Source organism: Phacochoerus africanus, chromosome 8 (genome assembly GCF_016906955.1).
Source record: "Phacochoerus africanus isolate WHEZ1 chromosome 8, ROS_Pafr_v1, whole genome shotgun sequence".
NCBI lineage: Eukaryota > Metazoa > Chordata > Mammalia > Artiodactyla > Suidae > Phacochoerus > Phacochoerus africanus.
The window spans coordinates 90,903,370-90,930,558 of NC_062551.1; the positions used below are offsets into that span (position 1 = coordinate 90,903,370).

At 40.0% G+C, this 27,189-nt stretch overlaps 1 protein-coding gene across 6 annotated transcripts in view; it reads left to right on the forward strand.

The window, feature by feature from the left end:
* Positions 1-222: 222 nt before the first annotated feature.
* ZMYM1 (zinc finger MYM-type containing 1) overlaps positions 223-27,189 on the forward strand; it is a 31,461-nt gene continuing 4,494 nt past the window's right edge. For 2 of the 6 annotated variants that reach the window (XM_047793289.1, XM_047793294.1), the window contains exons 1-7: positions 223-357; positions 13,024-13,193; positions 14,328-14,400; positions 14,870-15,119; positions 23,001-23,172; positions 23,260-23,472; positions 26,484-26,637. In XM_047793289.1, the coding sequence (XP_047649245.1) occupies positions 13,098-13,193; positions 14,328-14,400; positions 14,870-15,119; positions 23,001-23,172; positions 23,260-23,472; positions 26,484-26,637 (958 nt within the window). In that variant the 5' untranslated portion in view covers positions 223-357; positions 13,024-13,097. Of the gene's footprint in view, positions 358-13,023; positions 13,194-14,327; positions 14,401-14,869; positions 15,120-16,394; positions 16,483-18,880; positions 19,032-23,000; positions 23,173-23,259; positions 23,473-26,483; positions 26,638-27,189 lie in introns of those variants that run through there. The other 4 variants (XM_047793290.1, XM_047793292.1, XM_047793291.1 and 1 more) reach the window with 4 other exon arrangements.

Below are 27,189 nucleotides of genomic sequence, written 5' to 3' on the forward strand. Positions count from 1 at the left end.
TCTATCTAAGTCAACGTCGGCTGCTGCTCTAGCTAAATGTGACTGCCATCTAGACAAGGCTTCAAGGGCTAACAGCTAAGCGCCTATCCGCCCAGTCGGGGCTCCAACCCGCCCCTCTCCCACCCCCTTTCTAGTCCCAAAGCCTCCTTTTTCGACTGCTGGAGCAGGAGTCAAGCCCAGCGGAGTGCACTGCGCAGGCTCGGCCGCAAAGCACTACGGGAAGGGGGTGGGGTCTGTGTGACCGTTTCGCGTCGCAGTTCCTTTGAGAATCCTGGCGCGGTGAGCGTCCTTCAGCGAAACTTGTGAACCTCCTTGAACGGCTGTGGCGTTGGTCTTTAGTCCTGTGCTTTACCCGAGGTAGGTGGAGAGTTTCGCCAGTCGGAGGGAGGATGAAGTGTCCGGGAGGCCCGGGTTCTGGGGACCCGGCCTGCGTGTGGATGTCGCCTTATGGGGGTGGGCGTTCAGGGTCACGCCGCTGGGTCGTGTTTGTCGTCTCCTTTCACGTTGCGCTCCGAGTAGGGTGTAGTGGTCTACAGCTTCCAACGTTTCTCGCCGGCCGCCTGCTGCTCCTGCGGTGTAACTGGGATTTCAGCCTTTGGTCTCCCTCCTCGGCTTCCGCTTCTAAAGCATACATTTGATCACACCTGTGGCTCTCCTTCGTTAAGCAATGATTTTTTTTCAAACTTAAAAAAATCGTGGAACTCCTTTTGCAAGTAGAGTTGTAACAGGATCTGAGCCAAAAGAAGTTTTTTTTATTTTTAATTACTTTAAAATCTTGGCTCGTGCTGTATTCTGATTTGAAATTGGGATTAGATGAAGGTGCAAGAACTGTATTACGCTTAGCCATGGTGGAAGCGGGAATCAACACTTTGCCCATTTAACTCTTAGGTTGAGGCAAGAGCATTAAATAAATTTTTAGGTAAAAAAAATACAAATGAAATGATTCCTTAACGCCAAAAGTTTCTATGTACAAAATTAAGTTCAAGGTTTTTGGTGTTCAGGGATCTTCCCGATATGACCCATGCTTTTCTAACTTAATTTCCTTCCACTATCACGCTTACTTTTTTATCTTCAACAATAACTCCATTTCTTAAAATTCTCATGTTTGTGTTTTTCCACAGGCTATCCCTATACCTTGACTATCCCCCATCATTGTTTCATAGACATCTCCTTTATGGTGGTGCTTGTTTGTTTTTGACAGCTCCCACACATGCCAAAGTTCTCCTGTCAGGGATCAAACTCTCCCCACAGCAGCGACCCCAGCCAGCCGCAGCAGTGACAACACTGGATCCTTAACCTGCTGAGCCACTGGGAAACTCCAGACCCCTACTTTAAAACCCAGCTCAAGGGAGTTTACCTTGTGGCTCAGCAGGTTAAGAACCCAACATGGTGTCTTTGAGGATGCAGTTCTATCCCTGGACTCAGAGGATCTGGTGCTGCTGCAGTGGCATAGGTCACAGATGAGCCTCAGATCTGGTGTTGACATTGCTATAAAGCAGCTGCAGCTTCCATTCGACCCCTAGCCCAGGAACTTTAATATGCCAAAGATGCGGCCTTAAAAAAATTAAAATTAAAAAAGTAAACTAAAACCTAGTTGAAATTTCACCTTTTAGAAGATTTCCTTGACCATTTTCTCTTCCCTCATTTCTGCTTTGTACCTCATATATGTTTACATTGTTGCAGTTATCATACTGTTCTAGGCAGAGGTTTTGTTTTGTTTTGTTTGCTTTTGAGGCATATGGAAGTTCCCAGACTAGGGGGTTGAATCTTTGTAGGCCTAGGCCACAGCAACTCCAGATCAGAGTGGAAACTTCCACCTACACTGCAGCCCATGGCAACACTGGATCCTTGACCCACTGAGTGGGACCAGGGACTGAACCTGCATCCTCATGGATACTAGTTGGGTTTGTTACCGCTGAGCCACAAAAGGAACTCTAGGCAGAGGATTATGAGAGTCTGCACACCCTAGTCTAACCCCCATATCTATGCACTTCATAAGTAGTGGCTCCCTATTACCACAGAACTAAGAATGGACACATTTTAGTTTCTTTTGAGAAGCATTTAGGGTTCTGCCTCCCTCTCCCTCTCATGCCAGCAAAAGAGCTTGCAGAACTCAGCAAACCTTTGCAAAGTGTAATGCATAAAGAAGTAGCTGTAGGAGTTGCTGCTGTGGCTTGTATCCATACCACACCATCTTGATTACTATGACTTTTAGTAAATTCTCCAATTTTTTTCTTTTTTGAGATTGTAGTGCCTATTCTAGGTTGTGTCTTCATTTTATGTACATTATAATCTTCTTTAAATTTCCATAAAAACTCCCGCTAGGATTTTTTTTTTCCCCATTCTTGCGCCATGTGAAAGTTCCCAGGCCAGGGACAGAACGCAAGCCACAGTGGTGACAACACTGGACCCTTAACCCCCTAGGCCACCAGGGTACTCCAGGATGTTTTAAAATATTGACCTTGTGGGAGTTCCCTGGTGGCGAGTGGGTTAAGGATCCAACATTGTCAACAGCTGTGGCTCAGGTTCAGTCTCTGACCTAGGAATTTCTGTATGCCGCAGGTGCAGCCAAAAAATATATATATATATACACACGCACGCACGCACACATGCCTTGTATTATTCCATGATCCTGCTGAATTTTACTCTAGTAGTTTTATGGGGGCAGGGGGAAAGGAAGAGGAGATTCCTTAGGGTTTACTATATATGCAATCATGCTGTTTACAAATAAAGACAATTTGTTTACTTCTTTTCTGATCCTTATGCCAAATTTCTATCATGTATTTCACTTGAGCTTAAAGAATTGCCTTTAGGAGTTCTCACTGTGGCTCAGTGGAAATGAATCTGACTAGTATCCATGAGGACACAGGTTCAATCCCTGGCCTTCATCAGTGGGTTAAGGATCCGGCATGGCCGTGACCTGTGGTGTAGGTCTCAGATGAGGCTCAGATCCCATGTTGCTGTAGCTGTGGTGTAGGCTGGCAGCTACCGCTCTCATTGGACCCCTAGTCTGGGAATCTCCATATGCTGAGAGTGCAGCCTTAAAAAGACACACACACACACAAGCCCTTTAGTATTTCTACAGTGTAGGTTTTGCTGGTGGTAAATTCTTACATTTTCACTTATCTAAAAATGTCCTTATTTCACCTTTATTTTTGAAGGGTATTTTTACTGACTAGAATTTTAGGTCGTTCACCCCCCCAGCATTTTAAAGATATCCCACTGCTCTCTGGCCTTCATTGTTTCTGACCAGACAGCCTTCATTCTTACTTTTGTTACCCTGTATGTTAATGTCCTTTTTCTCTAGCTGCTTTTAATATTTTCTTTTTATCTTTGGTTTTCACCAGAGTGACTGTGATGTGCGTAGTTGTGTTTTCCTTTATATTTGCCTTACTTTTATTCATAGAACTTCTTGAATTCGTGTGGTTTTGTGTTTTTGTTCATTTTGAGGAAATTGTCCAGCCAGTATTCTTCAAACATTGCTTCTGTCGCATTGGCTGTTTTCTCTCATTTTTGGACTTTGTTTACATGTGTGTCAGACCTCTTTGCTCTGTGTCACAGATTGTTTACATTACTTGTGGGTTTTTTGGCCACCCCCAAGACATGTGGAAGGTCAGGGATTGAACCCATGCACAGCAGTGACCTGAGCCATTGCAGTGATAGTGCTGGACCCTTAACCCTGCTGCACCATAAGGAAACTCCATTATTTGCAATTTTTTTTTATCCTTTTATGCATCAGTCTTACTACTATCTACTAACTTTTTTTTTAAGTGAATTCCAGGATTCTGCTGAACTTTTCCATCTTCCTATTTTCTTAAACCCATCAAAGTCCTTACCTGATAACACCAGGTAAGTCACCTTGGGTCTCTTGGGTTTGTTTCTGTTGTTGTTTTCAGTCTTGTGGAGTCTTGGTTGGCTGCAGTGGTGGCATATGGCAGTTCTCTGGCCAGGAATTGAATTGGAGCTGCTACTGTGACCTATGCCTCAGCTGGCAGCAATGCTGAATCCTTAGCCCACTGAGCGAGGCTAGGAATCGAACCTACATCCTCACAGAGACAATGGTTCCTTAACCCACTGAACCATAATGGGAAATCCTGCCCATACATTTTTATTCTGGACATTGTGGGTGAAAATTTTTATTATTATATTTTTTATTTATTTATTTTTTTGGTCTTTTTAGCTATTTCTTGGGCCGCTCCCACGGCATATGAGGTTCCCAGGCTAGGGGTCGGATCGGAGCTGTAGCCACTGGCCTACGCCAGAGCCACAGCAACGCGGGATCTGAGCCACGTCTGCAACCTACACCACAGCTCACGGCAATGCCGGATCGTTAACCCACTGAGCAAGGGCAGGGACTGAACCCACAACCTCATGGTTCCTAGTCGGATTCGTTAACCACTGCGCCACGACGGGAACTCCCCTGAAAATTTTTAGAGACTCTGCCAGAGATGGTTACATTTCATTTAGGCAGGCTGGTAGTACTAGCAGATTACACTGATCTTGTTGAAGGATCCTGTAAGGCATTAATAGGACTGATCTATTTGGGTTTGCTCTTTCTTCTAGGATGTAGTCTTTTCTCCTGGGCTGTGGCCCTTAGACCTAGGCTTTGATCCCCTGGAGTTTCAACTGAAAGTCCACACCTAGTCCTCTCTACCTTAGCTAGGCTTAAATTTCAGTTCTTCTTAGCTTTGCAAAGCTGCTGTAACCTCTTTTCAGGTCTTAGGCCTCCTAACTGCTATTTTCTGCTGGGATTTTTGGAGTCTTGCTCTGTGGATGTGCAGTTTAGCTAACAAGTGGAAGAGGGGAATATGTGTGTGCAAATTTGGAGCCTGATGTCTCTGAGGTTCTTTCCTCCCAGATTGTACCTTTGAGTTTCAGCTACTTAGGCAGCCAAAAACTCCTTTTTCTTCAGTTCACTATGCTGCTGTTTTCTGCTTGGGCTTTTTACTCTATCCTGGTAAGTGCCCTCAGAGGTAAAGCCTCTTAATTTTATAATTGTTTCCACTGGAAGGCTTTAGCATGCTAAAAGCTATTCTGCTATAACTAAATTTATGTTATTTAAGCATCTCTCTCTTTTTTTTTTTTTTTTTTGCTGCACCCACAGCATGTGGAAGAATCCATGACAATTGTTGCTTGTACCACAGCTGCAACAAAACCACATCCTTCACCCACTGTGCCACAAAAGAACTTCAGTCATATTATTTTTAATTCTTGCCAGTCTGACAAAATCTGGAGTTGGTTTAGAAGCTGAGTAGAATTTGGAGTTCCCCTCTGGCACAGTGCAGCAGGTTAAGGATACGGTGTTGTCACTGCAGCAACTCCGGTTCAGTGGCCTTGGAACTTCCACATGGGGCCAACAAATAAATAAATAAAAAGGAGAATCTGAGTAGAATTTGAATAGGCAAAAATCACTTTGCGGAGTTCCCATCGTGGCGCGACGGAAACTAATCCGACTAGGAACCATGAGATTATGGGTTCGATCCCTGGCCTCAATCAGGTCAAGGATCTGATGTTGTCGTGAGCTGTGGTGTAGATTGCAGACGCAGCTCAGATTTTGCGTTGCTGTGACTGTGGTGTAAACCGGCAGCTACAGCTCCGATTCAACCCCTAGCCTGGGAACCTCCATATGCCACAGGTGCAGCCCTTAAAAAAAAAAATCTCTGCATGCATTATACATTAACCAGACCTAAAAGGTGGGAATGCTTGTTGGACTATTAAGATCAACTTTTCTTTCCCTTTCTTCTGATGCTAGCAAGGTAACTTCTTAAAAGATTGGCATTCTTCCCAACTCTTTGAGGGGTCATGGTGACTTGCTACTCCCTTGTACCCAGGCCAGGGATCAAACCTGGGCCACAGCAGTGACATGAATACGACTATGCCTTTAACTTCTAACAGGTGAAACAGTCCTCAGCTTGCTTTCTTCCTTTCCTTTCCTTTCTGTTCCTTTCCTTTCCTTTCCTTCCCCTTCCTCACCCCCACCCTACCGCTGGGCTAGGGGTCGAATCAGAGCTGCAGCTGAGGCTTACGCCACAGCAACACCTGCATCCTCATAGACAACCAAGGTTCTGGTGCTCAACCCACTGAGCCACAATGGAACTCCTTAGATTGACTATTGATTAATTTTTCTTCAACAGGTTTATGTATGCAGTATTGTACTAATTTGTGTATCTGGAAGTAACTTTTTTTTTTTACCATTTTATTTTTATTACTTGAATTTATCACATCTGTAGTTATATAATGATCATAACAATCCAATTTCACAGGATTTGGAAGTAACTCCTGATAACGTGCAATTTCTTTGCAGTCTCATGGGTTTTTGTTTATTTTTTGTTTTATTGAAGTATAGTTGATTTACAATATTGTGTTTTCAGATGTACAGCAAAGTGATTCAGTTATACACATATTTTTCAGATTATTTTCCATTATAAGTTATTACAATATATGATATCTATATTTACTGTGCCATACAATAAATTTTTGTTTTATATTGCTTAATCTCATACTCCTAATTTATCCCTCCCCCTCCTTCAGTTTTAGTAATCATGTTTGTTTTCTGTCTGTGAGTCTTTTTATTTTGTATATAGATTTATTTGTATTTTTGTAGATTCCACATAGAAGTGATATATATTATTTGTTTCTTTCTCTGCCTGATTTAGTATTCTCTAGGTCCATCCTAATATTTCCTTCTTTCTTATGGCTGAGTAATATTCCTGTGTGTATGTGTGTGTGTTTACACCAGATTTTCCGAAGCCAGTTGTCTGTTGATAGGCCCTTGGATTGTTTTTATATCTTGGCTGTGGTAAACTACTGCTGTGAACATTGGGGTGCATGTATTTTTTGAGTTAGAGTTTTCATCCTTTCTGGATATATGCCTACAGATAGACTTGCTGGATCATATGGTAGCTCTATCTTAAGTTTTTTAAGAAACTTCCATACTGTTTTCCATAGTGGCCGCACCAGTTTACATTCCCACCAACCATGTAAGAGAGTTCCCTTTTCTACACCCTCTCCCATATTATTTATAAACTTTTGATGATAGCCATCTACTGGTGTGAGGTGATAGGTACCTCATTGTAGTTTTGATTTTCATTTCTCTAATAATTAGTGATGTTGATGTGCCTATTGGCCATCTGTAGTCTTTGGAGGAATGTCTGTTTAGTTCTTCTGCCCATTTTTTGATTGAGTTGTTTGGTTTTTGTTGTTGAGTTGCATGGATTGTTTGTATGTTTTGGAAATTAAGCCCTTGTTGGTTGCAACATTTGCAAATATTTTCTCCCATTCCATAGGTTGTCTTTTCGTTTTGTTTATGGTTCCCTTTGATGGGCAAAAGCTTTTATGTTTGATTAGGTCCCATTTGTTTATTTTTACTTTTATTTCTATTGCCCTGGGAGACTGGCCTAAGAAAACATGGCTACAATTTATGTCAGAATATTTTGCCATAGTCTTTTTTAGGAGTTTTATAATGTCTTATCTTGTTTTTAAGTTTTTAAGTGATTTGGAGTTTATTTTTATGTATGGTGTGAGGATGTGTTCTAACTTAATTGTTTTGGGTTTTTGGGTTTTTTTTTTTTTTTTTGCTTTTTTAGAGCCGGCACCAGCAGCATATGAAAGTTTCCAGGCTAGGGATCAAGTCGAAGTAGGATCTGAGTTGTGTCTGTGACCTACACCACAGCTCACAGCACCACCTAGTGAGGCCAGGGATACTAGTTGGATTCATTTCTGCTGCGCCGCAAAGGGAACTGCATTTTGTTTTTCTTAACACCATTGATTTACATGTGGCCGTCCAACTTTCCTAGCATCACTTGCTGAGGAGATTTGTCTTTTCCCCATTGTATATTCTTTCCTCCTTTATCAAAGATTAATTGCCCATTGGTGTGCAAGTTTGTTTCTGGGCTCTCTACTCTGTTCCATTGATCTCTGTCTGTTTTTGTGCCAGTACCATGCTATTTTGATTACTGTAGCTTTGTTGTATTGTCTGAAGTCTGGAGTGTTATGCCTTCTGCCTTGTTCTTTTTCCTCAGGATTGCTTTGGCAATTCCAGGTCTTTTATGGTTCCATATAAATTTTAGAATTATTTGTTCTAATTCTGTGAAAAAAAAGTCATGGGTAATTTGATACAGATTGCTAAATTAAAATGTTTTAAATTACCTATTACCGGAGTTCCCGTCCTGGCGCAGTGGTTGGCGGGTCTGACTGGGAACCATGAGGTTGCGGCTTCGGTCCCTGCCCTTGCTCAGTGGGTTAACGATCCAGCGTTGCCGTGAGCTGTGGTGTAGGTTGCAGACGCGGCTCGGATCCCGCGTTGCTGTGGCTCTGGCGTAGGCGGGTGGCTACAGCTCTGATTCGACCCCTGGCCTGGGAGCCTCCATATGCCGTGGGAGTGGCCCTAGAAATGGCAAAAAGACAAAAACAAAAAACAAAAAAAACCCTATTACCAAGTGATATTAACCAGTAGGAAGTTATGCCACATTTATCCTATGACTATTGATAGTCTCCAGCATATATGTGGTTTAGCCACAGTTTGGAAAGATGGGTGGAACTATGTTAAGAGGTCTCTAGTACTTGTATATTTCCTGTGTTCATCTTACTAGAAAGGAAGTATTGAATTTGTTACTCATGTATGTCTTTTGCTCTCTCTTTTTTTTTTTAGTGGTTTTTAGTAGTAAAGAAATGTTATATACTATTTTCCTTTGCCTCAAAAATACATTTTAGATTAATTGTATTTTCAGGGTACTTTCTATTCTTTGCCTGTGTGATAATTGACATGCATCAAGGGATTCCAAGATGTCAGAGTTCATAGATGTTTTAATTTTTTGTCTTTTGTCTTTTTAGGGCCATACCTGAGGCATATGGAGGTTCCCAGGCTAGGGGTCTTATTGGAGCTGTTACCACCGGCCTATGCCAGAGCCACAGCAACGCCAGATCTGAGCCACATCTTCAGCCTACACCACAGCTCACAGCAACGCCGGATCCTTAACCCACTGAGGGTTTGAACCAGCAACCTCATGGTTCGTTCCTAGTCAGATTCGTTTCTGCTGCGCCACAATAGGAACTCCAAATAAATGTTTTATTTTTAATTCATCTTTAGGTTTACATAGCATATTTACTTTCAGGTGAAGGGAATCTACTTAATGGTAGTCTAGTTAATTTCCAGTGACTTTTGCTTTGCTGGTTGTATGTAATGCTCATATGGGCTAAGCAGAGATCATATCAGCTTTTATTGCACTTAACAGACTGGTCTTATATAATTTTCTGCTGTGGGATGGGAGCTTTCAGTTAAAGCTGAGTTAAAGATCAGGAACCTCAGAAATAAAAAATGACAGAATTTTTGGGTTTTCAATATACTAACTCAGAATAAAATCATAGACCTAGAATTACTCCAGTAAGAACTTTAACTTAACCGTATCTGTTCTAATTATCTCTTACCCTCCATAATCATTAGTTGTAAAGCCCTTTTTTAGTTTTAGTTTTTTCTTTTTATGGCCACACCTGCTGCATAACTTCCACACCCTAGCTGGAAGTTTCTAAGCTAGGGGCAAATTGAAGCTGCAGCTGTGACCTATGCCACAGCCACAGCAATACTGGTTCCTTAACCCACTGAGTCAGGCCAGGCACTGAACCCACATCCTCACAGAGACAGTGGTGGGTCCTTAACCCACTGAGCCACAACAGGAACTTGTAGCCCTCCCCCCCTTTTTAAAGTATCCATTTCTCTTGGAGATGATGTAAGAAGGGGAATCTAGGAGACTTGTAATCTATAGCCAAGTTAGCATTGCAGGAACAGAAAGAATCCCAAAGGATTTAGAATTGGAGACAGCAGTTACCAGAAAAATGGAAAATAGACCTCATTTGAGGAAAAAGAGCACAAGGAACCAGTCTGTCTTTGAAAAAGAGAACTTGGGGCTACACAATCAAGGCTCTTGTAGTTCCTCAAAAGTTACAAGATGGAATTCTTTTTTAAGCTTGAATTCACAGCAATCTTTTATATTTTGATTTTGGATTTTAGCTATTGTTAAAAAAAAAAAACACACACAAAAATTCAGAGTTCCCACTGTGGCAAAGCCTGATACTTAAAGATCAGGATCTCTGAGGTGGTGTGTGGGTTCATTCCCTGGCCTGGGAATATCCATATGCCATGAGTGCTGCTAAATAAATGAGTGAATAAATAGCTACTTCAAAAAAAAATTCAACCTAGTAAATTTGGTTTTATTCATGAATCTGGCAGTATCCCATCTAGTAAATAGCAGGGAGCTACCAAGGAGATGTGCAAAAGGAAGGTTTTTGTAGCGGAAAGAGGGTAGGACAAGGAAGCTAAAAGGGTGGATTATTTTAGGCAAGGTCACCTTCCCTTAGAGGAAAGCAGGGGGTCTTGGGTAGATTACTTCACCAGTGCTAACCAGGAAATTAACCAACTGATTGGCTTAAAATTCCACTCCTCTTGGAAAGGCCAAAACTGCATTTAGGTTAGGTATTAAGTCTTGGTGGGGCTTAGCACAAGTAAGTCCATTTTGGGCTTGTGGTCTTTTTAACATTACTTACCAAAAAGGAAATCATTGGTGGGGTTTTGGGGAGGCATTAAGTGTAATGGAAAAATAGATTTGAGACATAATTACAAGGTATATTGATCCAATTTGGCGATTAGATGTGGGAACTTTGCGAGAAGAGGAACTTAGGACTCTCTAGATTTCTGGCTTGGGAAATTGGGTATATACAGTAGTGCCAGTTCCCAAGAAAGGGAACATGTGTAAAGCAGTTTTATGGGGATAAAATAAGAACATAGTTTTAAATCTCTTGAATTTGAAGAAGCTGTGGAGCATCCAAGTAGGGCTGTTTAATAGGCAGTTAGGTATATGGGCTAGAGATCAGGAGAAAATTAGCCTAGATGATGGTCGAATCCCAGGTTGTGCTCATAGAGAATGCAAGGAGAGTCCTGAAGAACTGTGCTCTGGAGGAACACAAATACTTAGAAACAGGTGGAGTTCCCGTCGTGGCGGTTAACAAATCCGACTAAGAACCATGAGGTTGCGGGTTCAATCCCTGCCCTTGCTCAGTGGGTTAAGGATCCGGCGTTGCCATGAGCTGTGGTATGGGTTGCAGAGACAGCTTGGATCCTGCGTTGCTGTGGCTCTGGCATAAGCTTGGCAGCTACAGCTCTGATTGGACCCCTAGCCTGGGAACCTCCATATGCTGTGGGTGCAGCCCTAGAAAAGGCAAAAAGACCAAAAAAAAAAAACCCCAAAACTTAGAAACACGTGAATTGAATGTTTGAGAAGACTGGCAAAGAGGAAGAGAAAGAGGTCTTAGAGTCATAGGGTTCAAGGAAGGAGAGAATTTTTTATTTAAAGACGAGAAGGAGTGGTCAGAGGGGAGCAGTAAGTAGCTCTAGAAGTTGGATTTTTGACTGTATTTAAATGCTTCTATGAGATGAACTATAACTGAACACAAATTCTTGTGTCCTATACACAGTGAGGCCAAACAAGCCAAAACATTGGAGTTTAGAGCAGAAGAAGGTTTATTGCAGGGCTTAGCAATGAGAATGAGTGGCTCATGCTCAAGAAACCTTGAACTCCCTGATGGTTTTCTGGAAGAAGTTTTAATTTTTTTGGCTGCACTCACAGCATGTGAATGTTCCTAGACCGGGGATCAAACCCATGCCACAGCAGCAATCCAAGCTGCTGCAGTGACAATGCTGAGTCCTTAACCTGATCCACCAAAGAGAACTCCCTGGGAGAAGTTTTTAAAAGACAAAATCTGAGGTGAGGGTGTGACTTTCTACTGATTGTTTGGTAACAGGGCAGTGTTCTAGGAATCTTGTGTTCAGGTCAAAGTTACCATCCTCCACCTGGGTAGGGGCCTTATTTCCTGCAGAAGAGCTCAAAGATATAACATATTCCTTGAGGAGGAACCAAGACCCTGCCCCCAAAGCTGCTCTACTGTATCTTGACTACTCCTCTCTTTTTTTTCCTTTTTGGTTTTAAGGGCTGCACCTGCAACATATGGAAATTCCCAGGCTAGGGATCAAATTGGAGCTCCAACTGCCAGCCTACACCACAGCCACAGCCATGTGGGATCCAAGCTGCGTCTGCAACCTACACCACAGCTCACGGCAACGCCAGATCCTTACCCACTGAGCAAGGCCAGGGATCGAACCCACATCCTTATGAATCCTAGCCGGGTTCATTAACCGCTGAGCCATGAAGGGAACTTCCTGACTATTCCTCTCTTGTTTCTGTTTTCCCTCCCTTCCCTGATTAGCAACCAGTTTTTTTCTTTTTCAGACTGCACCTGCAGCATATATGGAAATTCCCCGCTGGGGGTTGAATCAGCTGCAGCTGCTGGCCTATGCCACAGCCACAGCATCGCCAGATCCGAGCCACATCTGTGACCTACACAGCAGCTTGCAGCAACTCTGAATCCTTGACTTGCATCCTCACAGACACTGTGTCAGGTTCTTAACCTGCTGAACCACAATTGGAACTCATAGCAACTATTTTGAATCTGCCCTTTGCAACTAGGAAAGGTCAAGGGGGCTGAATGAAACCTATTTCCTACACACAGGGAACAGATAAAGAAAAGACTTGTATCCAGGAGAGCCCCGTAGGGTCCTGCTTGGTTTCAGAACCAGTAAAGAGAAGAAGAGTTAAAGATGCAGATGATAACTAGCTCTAGAGGAGGGCAGTGTGGTGGAAAGGTAGTGAGTATAGATGATTGGATTAACCTCAGAAGGCTTTACATTTTCTAAGAACCGATAGGTTTTGTGGCTTTATGTTATAGTCAGGCCTGGGGGAATGGAAGTAGAGAATACTAGTCTCTATGCTAGAAGAAAGCGTAGAGGTTTATCTACTGGAGAAGTGTAAAGCAAAGCTATACTGGGGAGTAATAGATGGAAGGAAGCCAGTGTTGGTAATGTGAAGAACCTCAGAGCAAGCTGTTGTAAGAGCCTTTTGTGCTTCCAGAAAATTACTATATTTGAAAGGACTAATTTTTAAAAATCAGACTCCCATCATTCATATTTTATTCTAGAAATCTGGAAACTGTTCTCCAAGAAGAACCCCATTAGTTGGAAACTGGAGAATTTCTTTGCATCAGATGCTAAGATGAAAGAATTACCAATAGATGGTGAATGTGACAAAACAGTGGCACCACAACTGAAGGGGCTAGACGAAATTAAGACAGAACCCGACAATGCTCAGGTAAATATTTTACTTTATTTTTTCTAGAGTAGCATTAATTATAAATTTTAGTTACGCAGATGCAGCTTTATTAGTAGAAAATCTTAATTCTTTCCCCAAAGCAGTTGACCAGGTAACACAAAGGTGTATGGTTAGTGCCGTAGTGAGTATATGAAAGAATATGAGAGTAGGGGAGTTGCCTTTGCGGCTCAGCGGTTAATGAACCCAACTAGGATCCATGAGGATTCGGATTCCATCCCTGGCATCGCTCAGTAGGTTAAGGATCCGGTGTTGCCCTGAGCTGTGGTATAGATTATAGATGCAGCTTGGATCCTGTGTTGCTGTGGCTGTGGTGTAGACTGGCAGCTGTAGCTCTGATTCGACCCCTGGCCTGGGAACTTTCATATGCCTCAAGTGTGGCCCCAAAAAGCAGGGGGGAAAAAAAAGAGAATATGAGAGTAGGATAGACTGGAGATGAGTTTTGGGGGTTCATAAAAGGATTGCTTATGGTATTATGGGCCTGAGGTTAACACATTTTTGTTTTCATTTTTCTTAATTTGAAATTGTACTAATAAGTAGTTATGTGTTTTTATGCTGCTGTCTCTATCAAGTAGTAGAATTGGTACATTTTAAATTCTTAGAATTTTTCTTTATTATTTGTTTATCCAAATTAGTTTCATTTTTAATTTATCTCTTATATTCTGTTTAGAAATAGCCTAAAGTAAATCAATACCAAGTGAGTGTATGACTCCTGTTTTGTTGGTAAGAGAGGAGAATATTGTCCATCTAGGAAGTACCTGTTGCTTTTTCAACCCACAGATATTCAGACATGGATTAAGTTTAGGTAGATTGCCTGCTCTGAAAAAATCCTGCTTTGTAAGACTCATTCAGCCCATTCTAAAAATTTTTGTGTTTAAGGTCTTCATACATGTTAGCTGTCAGTGATCAGAACAAGGAGGGAAAGTCAAGTCATATCTAGGTACAGTAGAAAATGTACTAACTGATGGGTATTATCAGCTGAAGGTCACTAAAAGGAGAGTGCTTACGTCCATATTCAATTCAGTTATACAGTTCACTGAACAGACTTAAGTATCATTTATCATTTTCTATTGATTGACTGGTTGTTTTCATTATTTTCAACTTTTTTTTTTTTAGGAGTATCGTCAAGCCCAGCAGCCCAAAACTCAGGAGAATGACCTGAAAATAAACACTACATTTTCAGACAGTGGTAATAGAATTACTTAAGTTAATCTGACCCATATGACAGCCAATTTATAATTTAGTCTACTTTTTAAGAATGCCTTTTTTTTTTCCTCCTTTTTTTTTTTAAAGACCTCACCTGCAGCCCATGGAAATTCTCAGGCTAGGGATTGAATCGGAGCTACAGCTGCTGGCCTACACCACAGCCACAGCAACACGGGATCAGAGCCACTTCTTCGACCTACACCATGGCTCATGACAACGCCAGATCCTTTTTGACCCCCTGAGCGAGGCCAGGGATGGAACCCGCATCCACATTGAGACTAGTTGGCTCCGTAACATGCTGAGCCACAACAGGAACTCCAAGAATGCCTTTGAATAGTGCATTATTTGTTTTGGGTTTCAAGTCCAGGAGAAGTAACCACTAAAAGATAATGAAAAAAATACTTAATTTTATGTAAACACAATTTTTTTTCCTTCCTGTTTTGTGTTTATAGCTTCTCAGTTGACTACAGGCATTCAGCTTTCTCTGGAGTCATCTGGCATGAATAAGATGCTTCCTTCGGTTTCAACTACAGCAGTTCAGGTTTCCTGTTCTGGTTGTAAAAAAATTTTTCAGAAGGGACAAACTGCTTATCAGAGGAAAGGGTCTACTCAGCTTTTCTGCTCCACGCCATGCATCACGGAATACATTTCATCTGTCAATTCACCAGCTCTTCCCAAGAGAAGTTGTTCAAACTGCTCAAAGTATATCATTCTAAATTATGTCCCCTTTTACTTCCCCACATAGATCTTGGTTATAATTTTCTACATTTTCTTTCTTTCTTTTTTGTCTGAAGAAGTAATCATCTTGGTTTGGGGAAAGGAAGCTTCAGTTCCTCTAATAGACTCTTCAGAAATAGTTTCTTTGTTTATCAAGAGATTTGCAGAAGTTAAAATGATAGGAGTTGTGTTTCACTTCAGCTTTAAATAATATGACTTCCGAACCTTATTTTCATTTTCTTTTTATTTGAAATTCTCTGTAAGTGGAGTTATTGCATACCCATTCTATTTTACTGTTTAAATGTATAGGGAGAAGCCTACTAAAAAAATAATCATGTAACAGTTATTTTGGATCTTCCAAGGTATAAAATTATATAATGTTTCTCTTGTAATAGCAAATGGAGATGTTTAATTTTGAAAAATAGAATAGTCTTTGGTGAACATAGATGTATGTATGTTATCTTTAAAGTTTTCTTTGAACTATCATTGGGGTCTTTTTTGTTAACTTTTTTAGGTGAGGAGAAAGAAGTAGTAGTATTTCGTAACGTCCAGAACTTTGCACTCTACACTGAGATGTGCTTTGAGAGTCCTAGTATTCATTAAATTCTAATGTTATGTTATGTTTTCAATTTCTTTGTTTCAGAATAAGAAAACACATAGTCCACCAGTTTTGCTACTAAATGTAATAAATTCTCTTCAAATAATCTCTTGTTTTGGAATCAGATCGCCATAATTTGAACCTTGCTTCCTCAGTTTACATTTTGCCGTTCATTGTGATCCCTGAGCAGTTATATCAGCGACATCTGGGAGCTTGTTAGAAATGCAGAATCCTAGGTCTCACCAGACCTATTGAATCAGAACTGCATTTATCCCCAAGTGATTCATATATGTGCTAAAGTTTTGAAAAGCAGTGAGAACTTCTGTCTTAGTATTCCCACCTGTTTTGTTAAATGTAAGAATTACAATCATTACATAATTATTTAAGTGATCAGAACAATCCTGGCATATAGTAAGAACCCAATGTATGTTAGCTGTTGCTCTTGTTCTCTTAACAAACTCACAAACCCTTTATATTGGTTGCTTCAGCTCTTCATTTGGCTGCTGCTTCAGGAGTTACCCCCTTGCTCCAAGTCTTCCTTCCCAGAACTCTACTTACCTTTCTCCTGTGCTTTTTAAACACTTTAATATTATACTTTGTCCTTTTTCTTTTTTGCTGTGGGCTATATGGCACTCTCTTTAGCATGCTTTCTCTCTCTACAGAATCAAAAAACTGGAAGGGACCTTAGAGATCATCTAATCCAAACATTCTCTTTTGGTTTTGAGGAAACTGAGGCCCTGAGAAGTTAAGGTATCATGTTGCTATGTTTGGAATTTACCCATTACACATCTTCAGCAGAGCTCTCAGATTGTAAAGGCCAAAACAGGGAAGATTTAGTGTGTAAGTTGTTCATTAAAGCAGAGGAGTCCAATATGAACAAAACATAAAACAAATTTTACTTTGGAATAAAATTGTTTTGGTACAAAATACTATTTTATAGGTTGGTGGAAAGGTGGTATAGTGATGCTTAGGCTAGGAGAGGCCATCCATTGTTCAGAGTAATCTGTACTTTTTTCAGAACTTTTTTTTTTTTTAATGGCCACACCTGCAGCATATAGAAGTTCCTGGGCTAGGGGTCAAATCAGAGCTACAGCCACACCAATGCTGGATCCAAGCTGCATCTGCAACTTATGTTGAAGCTTGCAGCATCACCAGATCTTTAACCACTGAGCTAGGCTAGGGGTTGGAACCGCACCCTCACACAGACCGTCAGGTTCTTATCCCGCTGAACCACAATGTGAACTCTTTTAGAACTTTTTATTCTACGTTCATTAGCCTCTTATATTGATATAAAGTTCTCAAGATTTTAATTATCAGTTACTGATGAGATTTTTTTCCTTTTTTAGGGCTGCACCCATGGCATGTGGAGATTCCCAGGTTAAGGGTCGAATGGGAGCTGTACCTGCTGGCCTACAGCAATGCTAGATCCAAGCCGTGTCTGTGACCTGTACCACAGCTCATGGCAATGCTGAATCCTTAACCCACTGAGCAAGGCCAGGGATCAAACCTGCATCCTCATGGATACTAGTCAGATTGGTTTCTGCTGAGCCATGATGGGAACTCCAAATAACAATGATTTAAAATCTGTTTTGTGTGATATAGTTTTTATTCTGCTTCATGAATCAAATGAATGATAGCTTTGAAAAGGACATTGTAAATTACGTTAGAAAGATAAGACTCCTTTTTTGAAAGCTACGCGTTTAAGTGTCGTCTCCATACTTTTTTTTTTTTTTTTTTGGCCATACCTGAGGCATGGGGAAGTTCTGGACACTGTAGCAGGGACCCAAGCTGCTGCAGTGGCAACATAAGATCCTTAAATCTGCTGAGCTAGAAAAGAATTCCAATTTTTATACTGTATCCCAGTTATAACCATCCATAGATCCTGAAAGAAATCAATAGAGTTCAAAAGAGGCCCAGGCACTAATGCTGTATTATTTGTAGGAAAGTTGTTCAGACCTATGCTCAGCATTTGGTTAAGCTAATTTTAGGAACTTACTAAAAAAAAAATTCTTTTAAAAATTTTTTATTTTTATTTATTTATTTATTTTTTGGCTGAGCCCGAGGCATATGGAAGTTCAGGGGCAGGGATAGAACCTGTACCATAACAGGCAGTGCCAGTGCCACTGGATCCTTAACCCACTCACCCACACAAGAACTCTTTGATTTTCTTTTTAAATAAGGCCTTAGTAGATTAGAAGCTAGCAATCTAGCATGCTAGTTGCAGTAAAAGCCAGTAAGCATTTTCAGACTACCATGCTTCTGCCAGTGTAGTTTCATCTGCCTTCCTTTCTGTATGGGTGATTTCTTGCTGTCTTAAAGGTCTGCCTCAAATATCTTTTCCCCTTGTCTATTCCCATACCATTCCTTCCTGTCCTCTTACTACCCCCCTCCCCACATCCAGACAGTTGTTCCATGGTCTGTGTTTTTTATAGTGTTCTTAATTCCCAAAGCATTGATCACAAAAGTAATATTTTTTAAATAATTGATGTTACCTCAGTTAAACTATGAACCTCTCTCTCTTTTGGGGGGGCTTCACTTATGGCATGCAGAAGTTCCCAGGCCTGGGATAAAACCCCTGCCACAGCAGTGACAAAACCAAATCCTTAACCCACTAGGCCACCAGGGAACTCTCAGAATCTCTTAACGTTAGTGACCAGATTATCCTCAATTTTTTTTTATTTTTATTTTTGGCTATTCCCACAGTTTGTAGAAGCTCCTAGGCCAAGGATCAGACCTGTGCTACAGCCGTGATCCAAGCTGCTGCAGTGACAGTGCCAGATCTTTAACCCACTGTGCCACAAGAGAACTCCCCATACTCATTTTTTTTTCTTTTTTTTTTTTTATTTAGGGCCACACCTGCAGCATATGGAGGTTCCCAGGCTAGGGGTTGAATTGGAGCTGGCCTACACCACAGCTCATGGCAATGCCGGATCCTTAACTCACTGAGTGAGGCCAGGGATTGAACCTGCGTCCTCATGGATGCTAGTAAGATTCGTTTCCACTGAACTCCCAGCCCATACTCATCTTTATAACTGCAAGGCCTATACACTGCCTGGCATGTAGTGAATCATAGAAAAAAAGTTTGTCACAACTGAGATACTGCATTCATTTTATTTTTTTATGTTGTTCTTTTTTGGCTACCCTGCAGCATATGGAGTTCCCGATGTGGCAGTGTCGGATCCTTAACCCACTATACCCGGCTGGGGATCAAACCTTCATTCCAGAACTCCAGAGATGACGCTGATCCCATTGCATCGCAGCAGGAACTTGCAGATACTGCATGTAGAGCTACATTTTAAGTCAGTAAAATAACTGATTTTGTGATACTGAAAATTAACCTGTTATTTTGGTGCTATTTTAGTAGATAGGAAAATTATAATGCAGTTAGTCTCCATTTTGCAGTGGTTCTGCTTAACAGTGATTTGACTTTACAGTTGTACTAAAGTGATACACATTCAGTAGAAACCTACTTTGAATTTTGAATTTTGATCTTTTACTAGGCTAGTACGGTAGCATTCAGTATGATAATCTCATGGTGTTGAACAGCGGCAGTGAGCCCATATCCCACTCAGCCACATGATCAGGAGGGTAAACAGCTCATATACTTAAATCATTCTACACCCATACACCCATTCTGTTGTTTATGTTGTGTACACTATTCAGTAATTACATGAGATATCACTTTATTATAAAATAGGCTTCGTGTTAGATGATTTTACCCAACTGTAGGTAATAAGTGTTTTGAGCACCTTTAAGGTAGGCTAGGCTAAGCTATGGTGTTTTGTAGGTTAGGTGTATTAAATACATTTTCAACTCAGGATATTTTCAATTTAAGATGGGTTTATCTGGACGTAACCCCATCATACATCAAGGAAGATTTATATGCTAAAAGTTTGTAAATATTGAAGTGTCGAAATAGTGTGGAGTTCCTTTTGTGGCATAGTAGGTTAATGATCCGGCTCATCTCTCTGGTAACACTGGTTTGATCCCTGGCCCGACACAGTGGGTCAAGGATCTGGCATTGCTGCGGCTGTGACATAGGTCACAGCTCTGGCTCAGATTCAGTCCCTGGCCTGGGAACTTCATATGCCATGGATGTAACCAAAAAGGAAAAAAAAATAGTGTTTATTTCAAGAATATTTCATATGGAAAACCATTATCCTAGAAGACTGATACTCTTAAGAGTTCTAGGTTGCCAGGTATCTTAGTATTTCCTGTAGTAGCTGTCCTCAAATTTTTTGGTTTCTGGACCCCTTTACACTCTTAACATTTTTTGAAGACCCAAAGAGTTTATGTAGGTTACATCTACCTATACATATGTTAGAAATTAAAACTGAGTAATTTTTAACTAATTGTTAACTCACTTAAAAGTAGTAAACTTGGTGCATGTTGCTAATAGTATTTTTATGAAAGATAGCCTTTTTAAAACTTGGTGAGGAGAAGTTTCAAAAAAAATTAATATTGTTTTATTAGTTGGTGAACTACTATCTGGGTGAGTTTTTATATCTGCTTCTGCATTCACTTTGTTACCAAAAGTTGTTTTGGTTGAAGTCTGAAGAAAATCTGACCTTACAATAAATATTTGAAAAGGGAGGAGGGTTTTAATAGCCTTTCAGATAATTGTAGATGTTCTTTGATACTACATGAGTGATAGTTTCTTAAAGGTTAGTTGCAGTGTGGAATCTGAAACCATGTCAGTGAGTTTTATACTGTCATGTTAAAATTTATTTGTCTATTTGTACTTTTTTACCCATGAATAATTTTTGCTATCATTATTGGAAAATATTGGTTCACTGAGGTATGCAGATCTTCCAAATGTTGTCATGTTTCATTTGTAGTATTTTAAAAATCATATTTGTTTTTTTCAAAAATCACTGATCTCATCCAGAAAGTCTACGTGTTAAGAAGTTATCAAGCAGAAGGTGTCAGAAGTTTCCCACAATTCTCATTTTCTTTTTTTTTTTCTTTTTGTTTTTTAGGGCCGCACCTGAGACATATGGAAGTTCCCAGGCTAGGGCTTGAATTGGAGCCATAGCTGCTGGCCTATGCCACAGCCACAGCAACGCAGGATCCAGAATCCAAGCTGTGCCTGCGACCTCCACCACAGCTCATGGCAACGTTGGATCCTCATCCCACTGAGCAAGGCCAGGGATTGAACCTGCATCCTGCTGGATGCCAGTCAGATTCGTTAACCACTGAACCACGACAGGAACTCCGCAATTCTCATTTTCAGTGAAAGCTCAGATTTTACCATTAGCAGTGATTTCTACTGGTTTTTTCCCTTGAAGTAACGGTCTTACTTTATTCATCTTTGAGAAAATACCTGCCAGATAGCCACTTCTCGCCATAGTTTGTCTAATAGTCATTCTTTCAAGTAAAAATGTATTCCATGAAAAATGTAGCTTACTCAGGTTGTAACTCTTAACATTTCCACATGGGATTTTCCTTGAGATAACCATCATACTTTGACATGTAGGGGAAATACTTTATGCCTCTGTCCTATTTCATCTCACAGAATATTAAAAAGATGTACTCAAGGGTTGAGTTTTAATAAAGTAAATAATTTTACAGCAAATTCATGGCAATGAATAGCACAAATACTGGTACATTTTTGTATCACTGCCCTGATTTGTCCTAAGTAAGGCTCTGGCAATTTTACCTACCATTGCTTTCTTTTCCCCCTCCCAATTTGTTGGGGTGAAATTCATATAACAAAAACCATTTCATGAGTTTCCGACATGGCTCAGTGGTTAATGAACCCGAATAGTATCCATGAGGCCGTGGGTTCATTCTCTGGCCTCGCTCAGTGGGTTAAGGATCGGGCGTTTCTGTGAGCTGTGGTGTAAGGTCGCAGATGTGGCTCCAATCCCGAGTGGCTGTGGCATAGGCTGGCAGCTACAGCTCCTATTGGACTCCTAGCCTGGGAACTACCATATGCCATGAGTGCGGCCCTAAAAAGACAAAAAAAAACCCAAACATTTCAGTGCTATTTAGTACATTCACAGTATTGTACAACTGTACCTAGTACCTCTATCTAGTACCTCTATCTAGTTCCAAAACATTTCTGTCACTCTAAAGAGCATTATCAATCAGTTTCTCTCCATTCCTCTATGTCCAGTCCCCTCAACCCCTGGCAGCTATCAGTCTGCAGTCTATCAATTTATCTGTTCTGAATATTTTATGTAAATGGAGTCATAAGATGTGTGATCTTTTGTGTCTGGCTTCTTTCCCTTAGCATGTTTTCAAGATTCATCCATATTGTGGCATGTATGTCAGTATTTCATCCTTTTTTTTTAATTGGAGTATAGTTGATTTACTATAACAATGTTGTGTTAGTTTTAGGTGTACAGCAAAGTGATTAAGTTGTACATATACATGCATTCATTCTCTTTCAGATCCTTTTCCCATATATTTTATGACAGAATATTGAGTAGAGTTCCCTGTGCTATATAGTAGGTTCCCTACTATATAGTAGGTCCTTGTTGGTTTTACTGATTCATTTTATTTATTTTCTTTTTAAAAAATTTTATTGGAGTCTTCATCCTTTTTTTATAGCTGAACAATGTATCATAATTTGTGTACCACAGTTTATTCATTTGTTGATGAACATTTGAGCTGTTGCCATCTTTTGACTATTGTAAATAACGATGTTAGGAACTTTTGTGTATATGTAACTTTTTGAGTACTCGTTTTCAGTTCTTTGGGGTATATACCTAGAAGTGGAATTGCAGGGGCCCACCATTGCTTTTACACCATCAGCTCAAATGTCAGCACAGTGAAAAAGGCAAATAACATGTTAATATTATGAAAATAGTTTTGATCTTGTAGGCTTCCAGAAAGTATGTGGGAAGTCCTGAGAGATTTGTAGATCAAACTTTAAAATCCTCTGTCTTGTAGATTGCAGAGTTCATCAGGTATGAATATATGACTTTTTTCAAAAGCATTTTATCATCACTAGCACCAACTAATGGAGGCCCAGGTAATCTTCAAAACTGTACTGTCAGATGTGTTTATAATCCTTACTTTATAGGTGAGGAAATTAACATTTAGGGATTATAAATGACTTAATCATTACTACTTAATGTAAGTGATAGAACTAGATACCAAATCTAGGTTTTCTTATTTCAAGGCTGATGATGTTCCACTATTTCACAGTTTTTCAAGTACATGAAACAACAGGAGAGAGTAGTTAAGGGAGTGATTTAGTTTATGAAGAGAAAGAGATTGTGGTAAAACAGTTTAATAGTGCCCTTATTGTTTATTTTTAGAGACATTTTAAATCTAAAGGATGTGATCAGTGTCCAGCTGGAAGATACTACCACAAGTAAAAATTTTTGCAGCCAGTCTTGCCTTTCATCATATGAGAAAAGAAAACCATTTGTTACCATATGTTCTAATAGTATTTCAACCAAGTGCAACATGTGTCAGAAGACTACTCTTGTAAGTTGCAATTTTTCTTAACCTTTAAGGGCTCTTATTATTCTGCTTAAATATCAGAATTTTTACTGAATCTTTTTTTAATCCTAGATTCAATATGAAGTAAAATACCAGAACGTGAAACATAGTCTTTGCAGTAATGCCTGTTTTTCCAAGTTTCACTCTGCTAACAACCTCATCATGAACTGTTGTGAGAACTGTGGAGCTTACTGTTACACCAGCTCTAATCTGTTTGATATGCTTCAGATGGAAGGACAGTCTCATTCCTTTAATAGTTCAAAGAGTATCATAGCATATAAGCAGGTATGAATAAAGATCTGTTGCATCAAGTGAGACTACTCCATTTGAAATTTGAATTTGATTGTATAGGACTCGGGGGAAAAAAAAAGGAAGATTGAGTCCCTTCAGTTAGTTGGCTTGTGATTGTTTGCACTTTAGGAAAATGTGAGGGTATAGATTTTAGTATCATTGGGAATAGAATAGTCTATGGTCAGTGAGACTCAACCACAAAAGTGTTTTTAATTCCATGTATTTAATTCTTACACCTAAGCAAGGTTAAGGTGAATCAAGAATGTCACATGCTTTTCCTCAATCAGGAGTCATGGGAGGCAATAAACCAAAGAGAAGTAATCCCCCCTGTTGCTGATAGGAAGAGCTTTGGGTGGGTGGCTGTGAGAGCAGAGAAGCTGGCCCTGATCTGTTGGACTAAGTGAGATAATCACAATTAGCGATCTGAGCCCCTTTCATGAGGTGGACTGTCACATATTTTACTCTTTCAGATGATGCTTTGAGACTCAACTCTCCGTATAAATTCTTCCTTAAAAACAAGCAATTGAACAATTAAAACAAGCTACATTTCAAATAGGTCATTTGTGAGCCACATTTTCTATGGCAGAAAGCCCACACCATGAGAATATCCTGCCTTGGGACCAAAAATAGGAAAATAGAAGGCATAGAACCCTTTATTTGAAAGCAGTTAATGCCATTCCTTCCTTTCTTTATCCCTCACACTCAGTAAATCTTGTTCTATTTTTAAAAGCCTGTATTTGACTACTCAGCCTATGTGATAGAGCAGGGTTCATGTGGCTATATGAGTTAAAAAGCACCACCTAATACTATGCTCTGCTGCATTTAAGATATTGTGATAGTGGAGTTCTCATTGTGGCCCAGTGGAAACAAATAAGACTAGGAACCATGAGGTTTCGGGTTCAATCCGTGGCCTTGCTCAGTGGGTTAAGGATCCAGTTGTTGCTGTGAGCTGAGCTGTAGGTTGCAAACGTGGCTTGGATCTTGCATTGCTGTGGCTGTGGTGTAGGCCAGCAGCTGTAGCTCCAATTGGACCCCTAGCCTGGGAACTTCATATGCTGCAGGTTCGGCCCTAAAAAAAGCAAAAAAAAAAAAATCGCGCGATAGTGATAATGGAGAAAACCCATATTGTTAGTGAACTATAATCAAGAATTAGAAAAATATTCAAACCTATGAATCCAAAAATGGGGTGCCTTTTAATTTAAAAAATGGCTTGTTTGGTTTAATTGTAAATAATTTGGCCACATCTTTTTTTCTTTTTTCCTTTCTTTTTTGTCTGCACCACAGACAAAATATGGGATTCCTAAGCCAGGGATCAGATCCCAGCCACAGTTGTGGCAATCCCAGATCCTTTTAACCCACTGTGCCGGGCTGGAGATCAAACCTGCATCCTGGCCCTGCAAAGATGTCGCCGATCCCATTGTGCAACAGTGGGAACTCCCAAACACATCCTCTTTTTCTTCTTTTTTTTTGCTTTTTAGGGCCAAATTTGCAGTATATGGAAGTTCCCAGGCTGGGGGTCGAATCAGAGCTATAGCTCCCAGCCTGTACCACAGCCACAGCAATGCTAGATCCGAGTCACATGTGCCACCTATACCACAGCTCATGGCAACACTAGATCCTTAACCCACTGAGCAAGGCCAGGGAATCGAAGCCATATCCTCATGAATACCAGTCGAGTTCTTAACCCACTGAGTCAAACAGGAACTGCCACATCCTCTTAATAGAGTATATTAGTTAAGTATTAGCTTTTCTAATAAATAAAAAATTATTTTAAAATTATTACACTATAATTTTTTAGTTAATGTTAAATATTGGTGAGTTGTTATATTTCTGAAAATGTCAAAATTCATACTAATAAATATGTACTTTTATTTGACAAATATAATTACTGTGACAAAAAATAGTAATTTTCAGAAAATTACCCTGCTTTTTGTATCATTGTTCCTTTGCCAGTATCCCTTTCTTTCACAGAAAATCTGTATTCACAATGTACTGTGTTCTATACCTCCACTGCTTGTATGCTGCTTTCTTAAAATGTGCTTGCAATGTTTACCTAAAGTTAGCCTAGAAAACAGTGATTTCAGGACTTCCGTCGTGGCGCAGTGGAAACAAATCCGACTAGGAATCATGAGGTTGCGGCTTCGATCCCTGGCCTCGCTCAGAGGATTAAGGATCCAGCGAGGCTGTGGTGTAGGCTGGCGGCTACAGCTCAGATTAGACCCCTAGCCTGGGAACCTCCATATGCTGAGGGGGCGTCCCTAAAAAGACAAAAGACAAAAAGAGACAAAAAGAAAACAGTGATTTCCCACAGTATCTTGTAATACTTGTATACTTGTAATACCTCTTTGGCTCCTCCTTAGCACCAGTAGAAGGCTTTCTTAAGTTGATGCTCAAGTTGGCATTGAGGAAAGATCTATAAGACTTTCGTTCATTTATCCAATTGGCTTTGGTTGCCTGGGATGATGAGAATCTTTTATGACTACTTTCTTCATTGCTCACATTATATTACGATTGCAATTAATCTATCTATCTGACAAGTACTACAAATCGACAAATAGTTCTCTAGCGTTGATTTTCCTTCATTTTAGTCTTTACAAATCTATAAGTGCCTTTTTTTCTGGTTTTGGTTTTTTTGTTTGTTTTTGATTTTTGATTTTTAGGGCCCACCCATGGCCTATGGAAGTTCTCGAGACTAGGAGTTGAATCAGAGCTACAGCTCCTGGCCCACGCCACAGCCACAGCAACTCGGGATCCTAGCCTCATCTGTGACCTACACTGCAGCTCACAGCAATGCCAGGTCCCTGACCCACTAAGCAAGGCCAGGGATTCAACCTACACTATCATGGATTCATTTCTGCTGCACCACAGTGGGAACTCCCTTTCTCTGGTTTTTAAGGAAGTGCAAAAATATAACTTCATTGTTGTTATTAGTAATATTTCAAATAAGAGGGATGGTAGTATATGTCATATACTAGGAATATAAATATTATTTTACTTTCTGACAGAAACCAGCCAAAACACTTATATCTGTTGTTTGCAAATCATTGAAGTCCTCAGATGAAATAATTGAGACTACCAATGACTTGGGGAAGACAGAGCTTTTCTGTTCTATTAATTGTTTCTCCACTTATAGTAAAACTAAGATGGAATCTTCTACAGGTAATACTTGTTTATCAGTTATCAAAGATTTAGTTTAAAAAAGTAAAAATAATCTAAAACTTGTTTCTAAGAAATGTTTTCCAGTATTTGCATAAAAGGAAGACTACTTCACCACCAGAAATTTAATATTTATTTGTAAAGATTATTGTATTGGAATATAGAATCTTCTCTTTAGCCCCGCTTTATAAAAATGAGTCTATTCGATTACATTTTTCACATGAAGTAGAGTTAGTTGGAAATTCCTTGATGTTCACTAATAGACAAAGACAGATAATTCAGGGCCAACTATATATTCCATCAAATAGCCTCATGTAGGAGCAGTCGTTCTAATAATTACATGGACAGTGGAGTGAATGATTCCTCTGAGGCTTGTCCATCATGCATACTGGCTTATTATAGAAATCTCTCCAGTAGGAACTTAGATACCACCTAGCTCCATTTGTATTGAGAAAGATGAATCCTGAAAGAGTTACAAATGATATTCATTAGGGGATTCTATAGAATCTCTTTTCTGTTCTTCATGGGTAATTTCTCAGTAAAAATTTGTGTGAC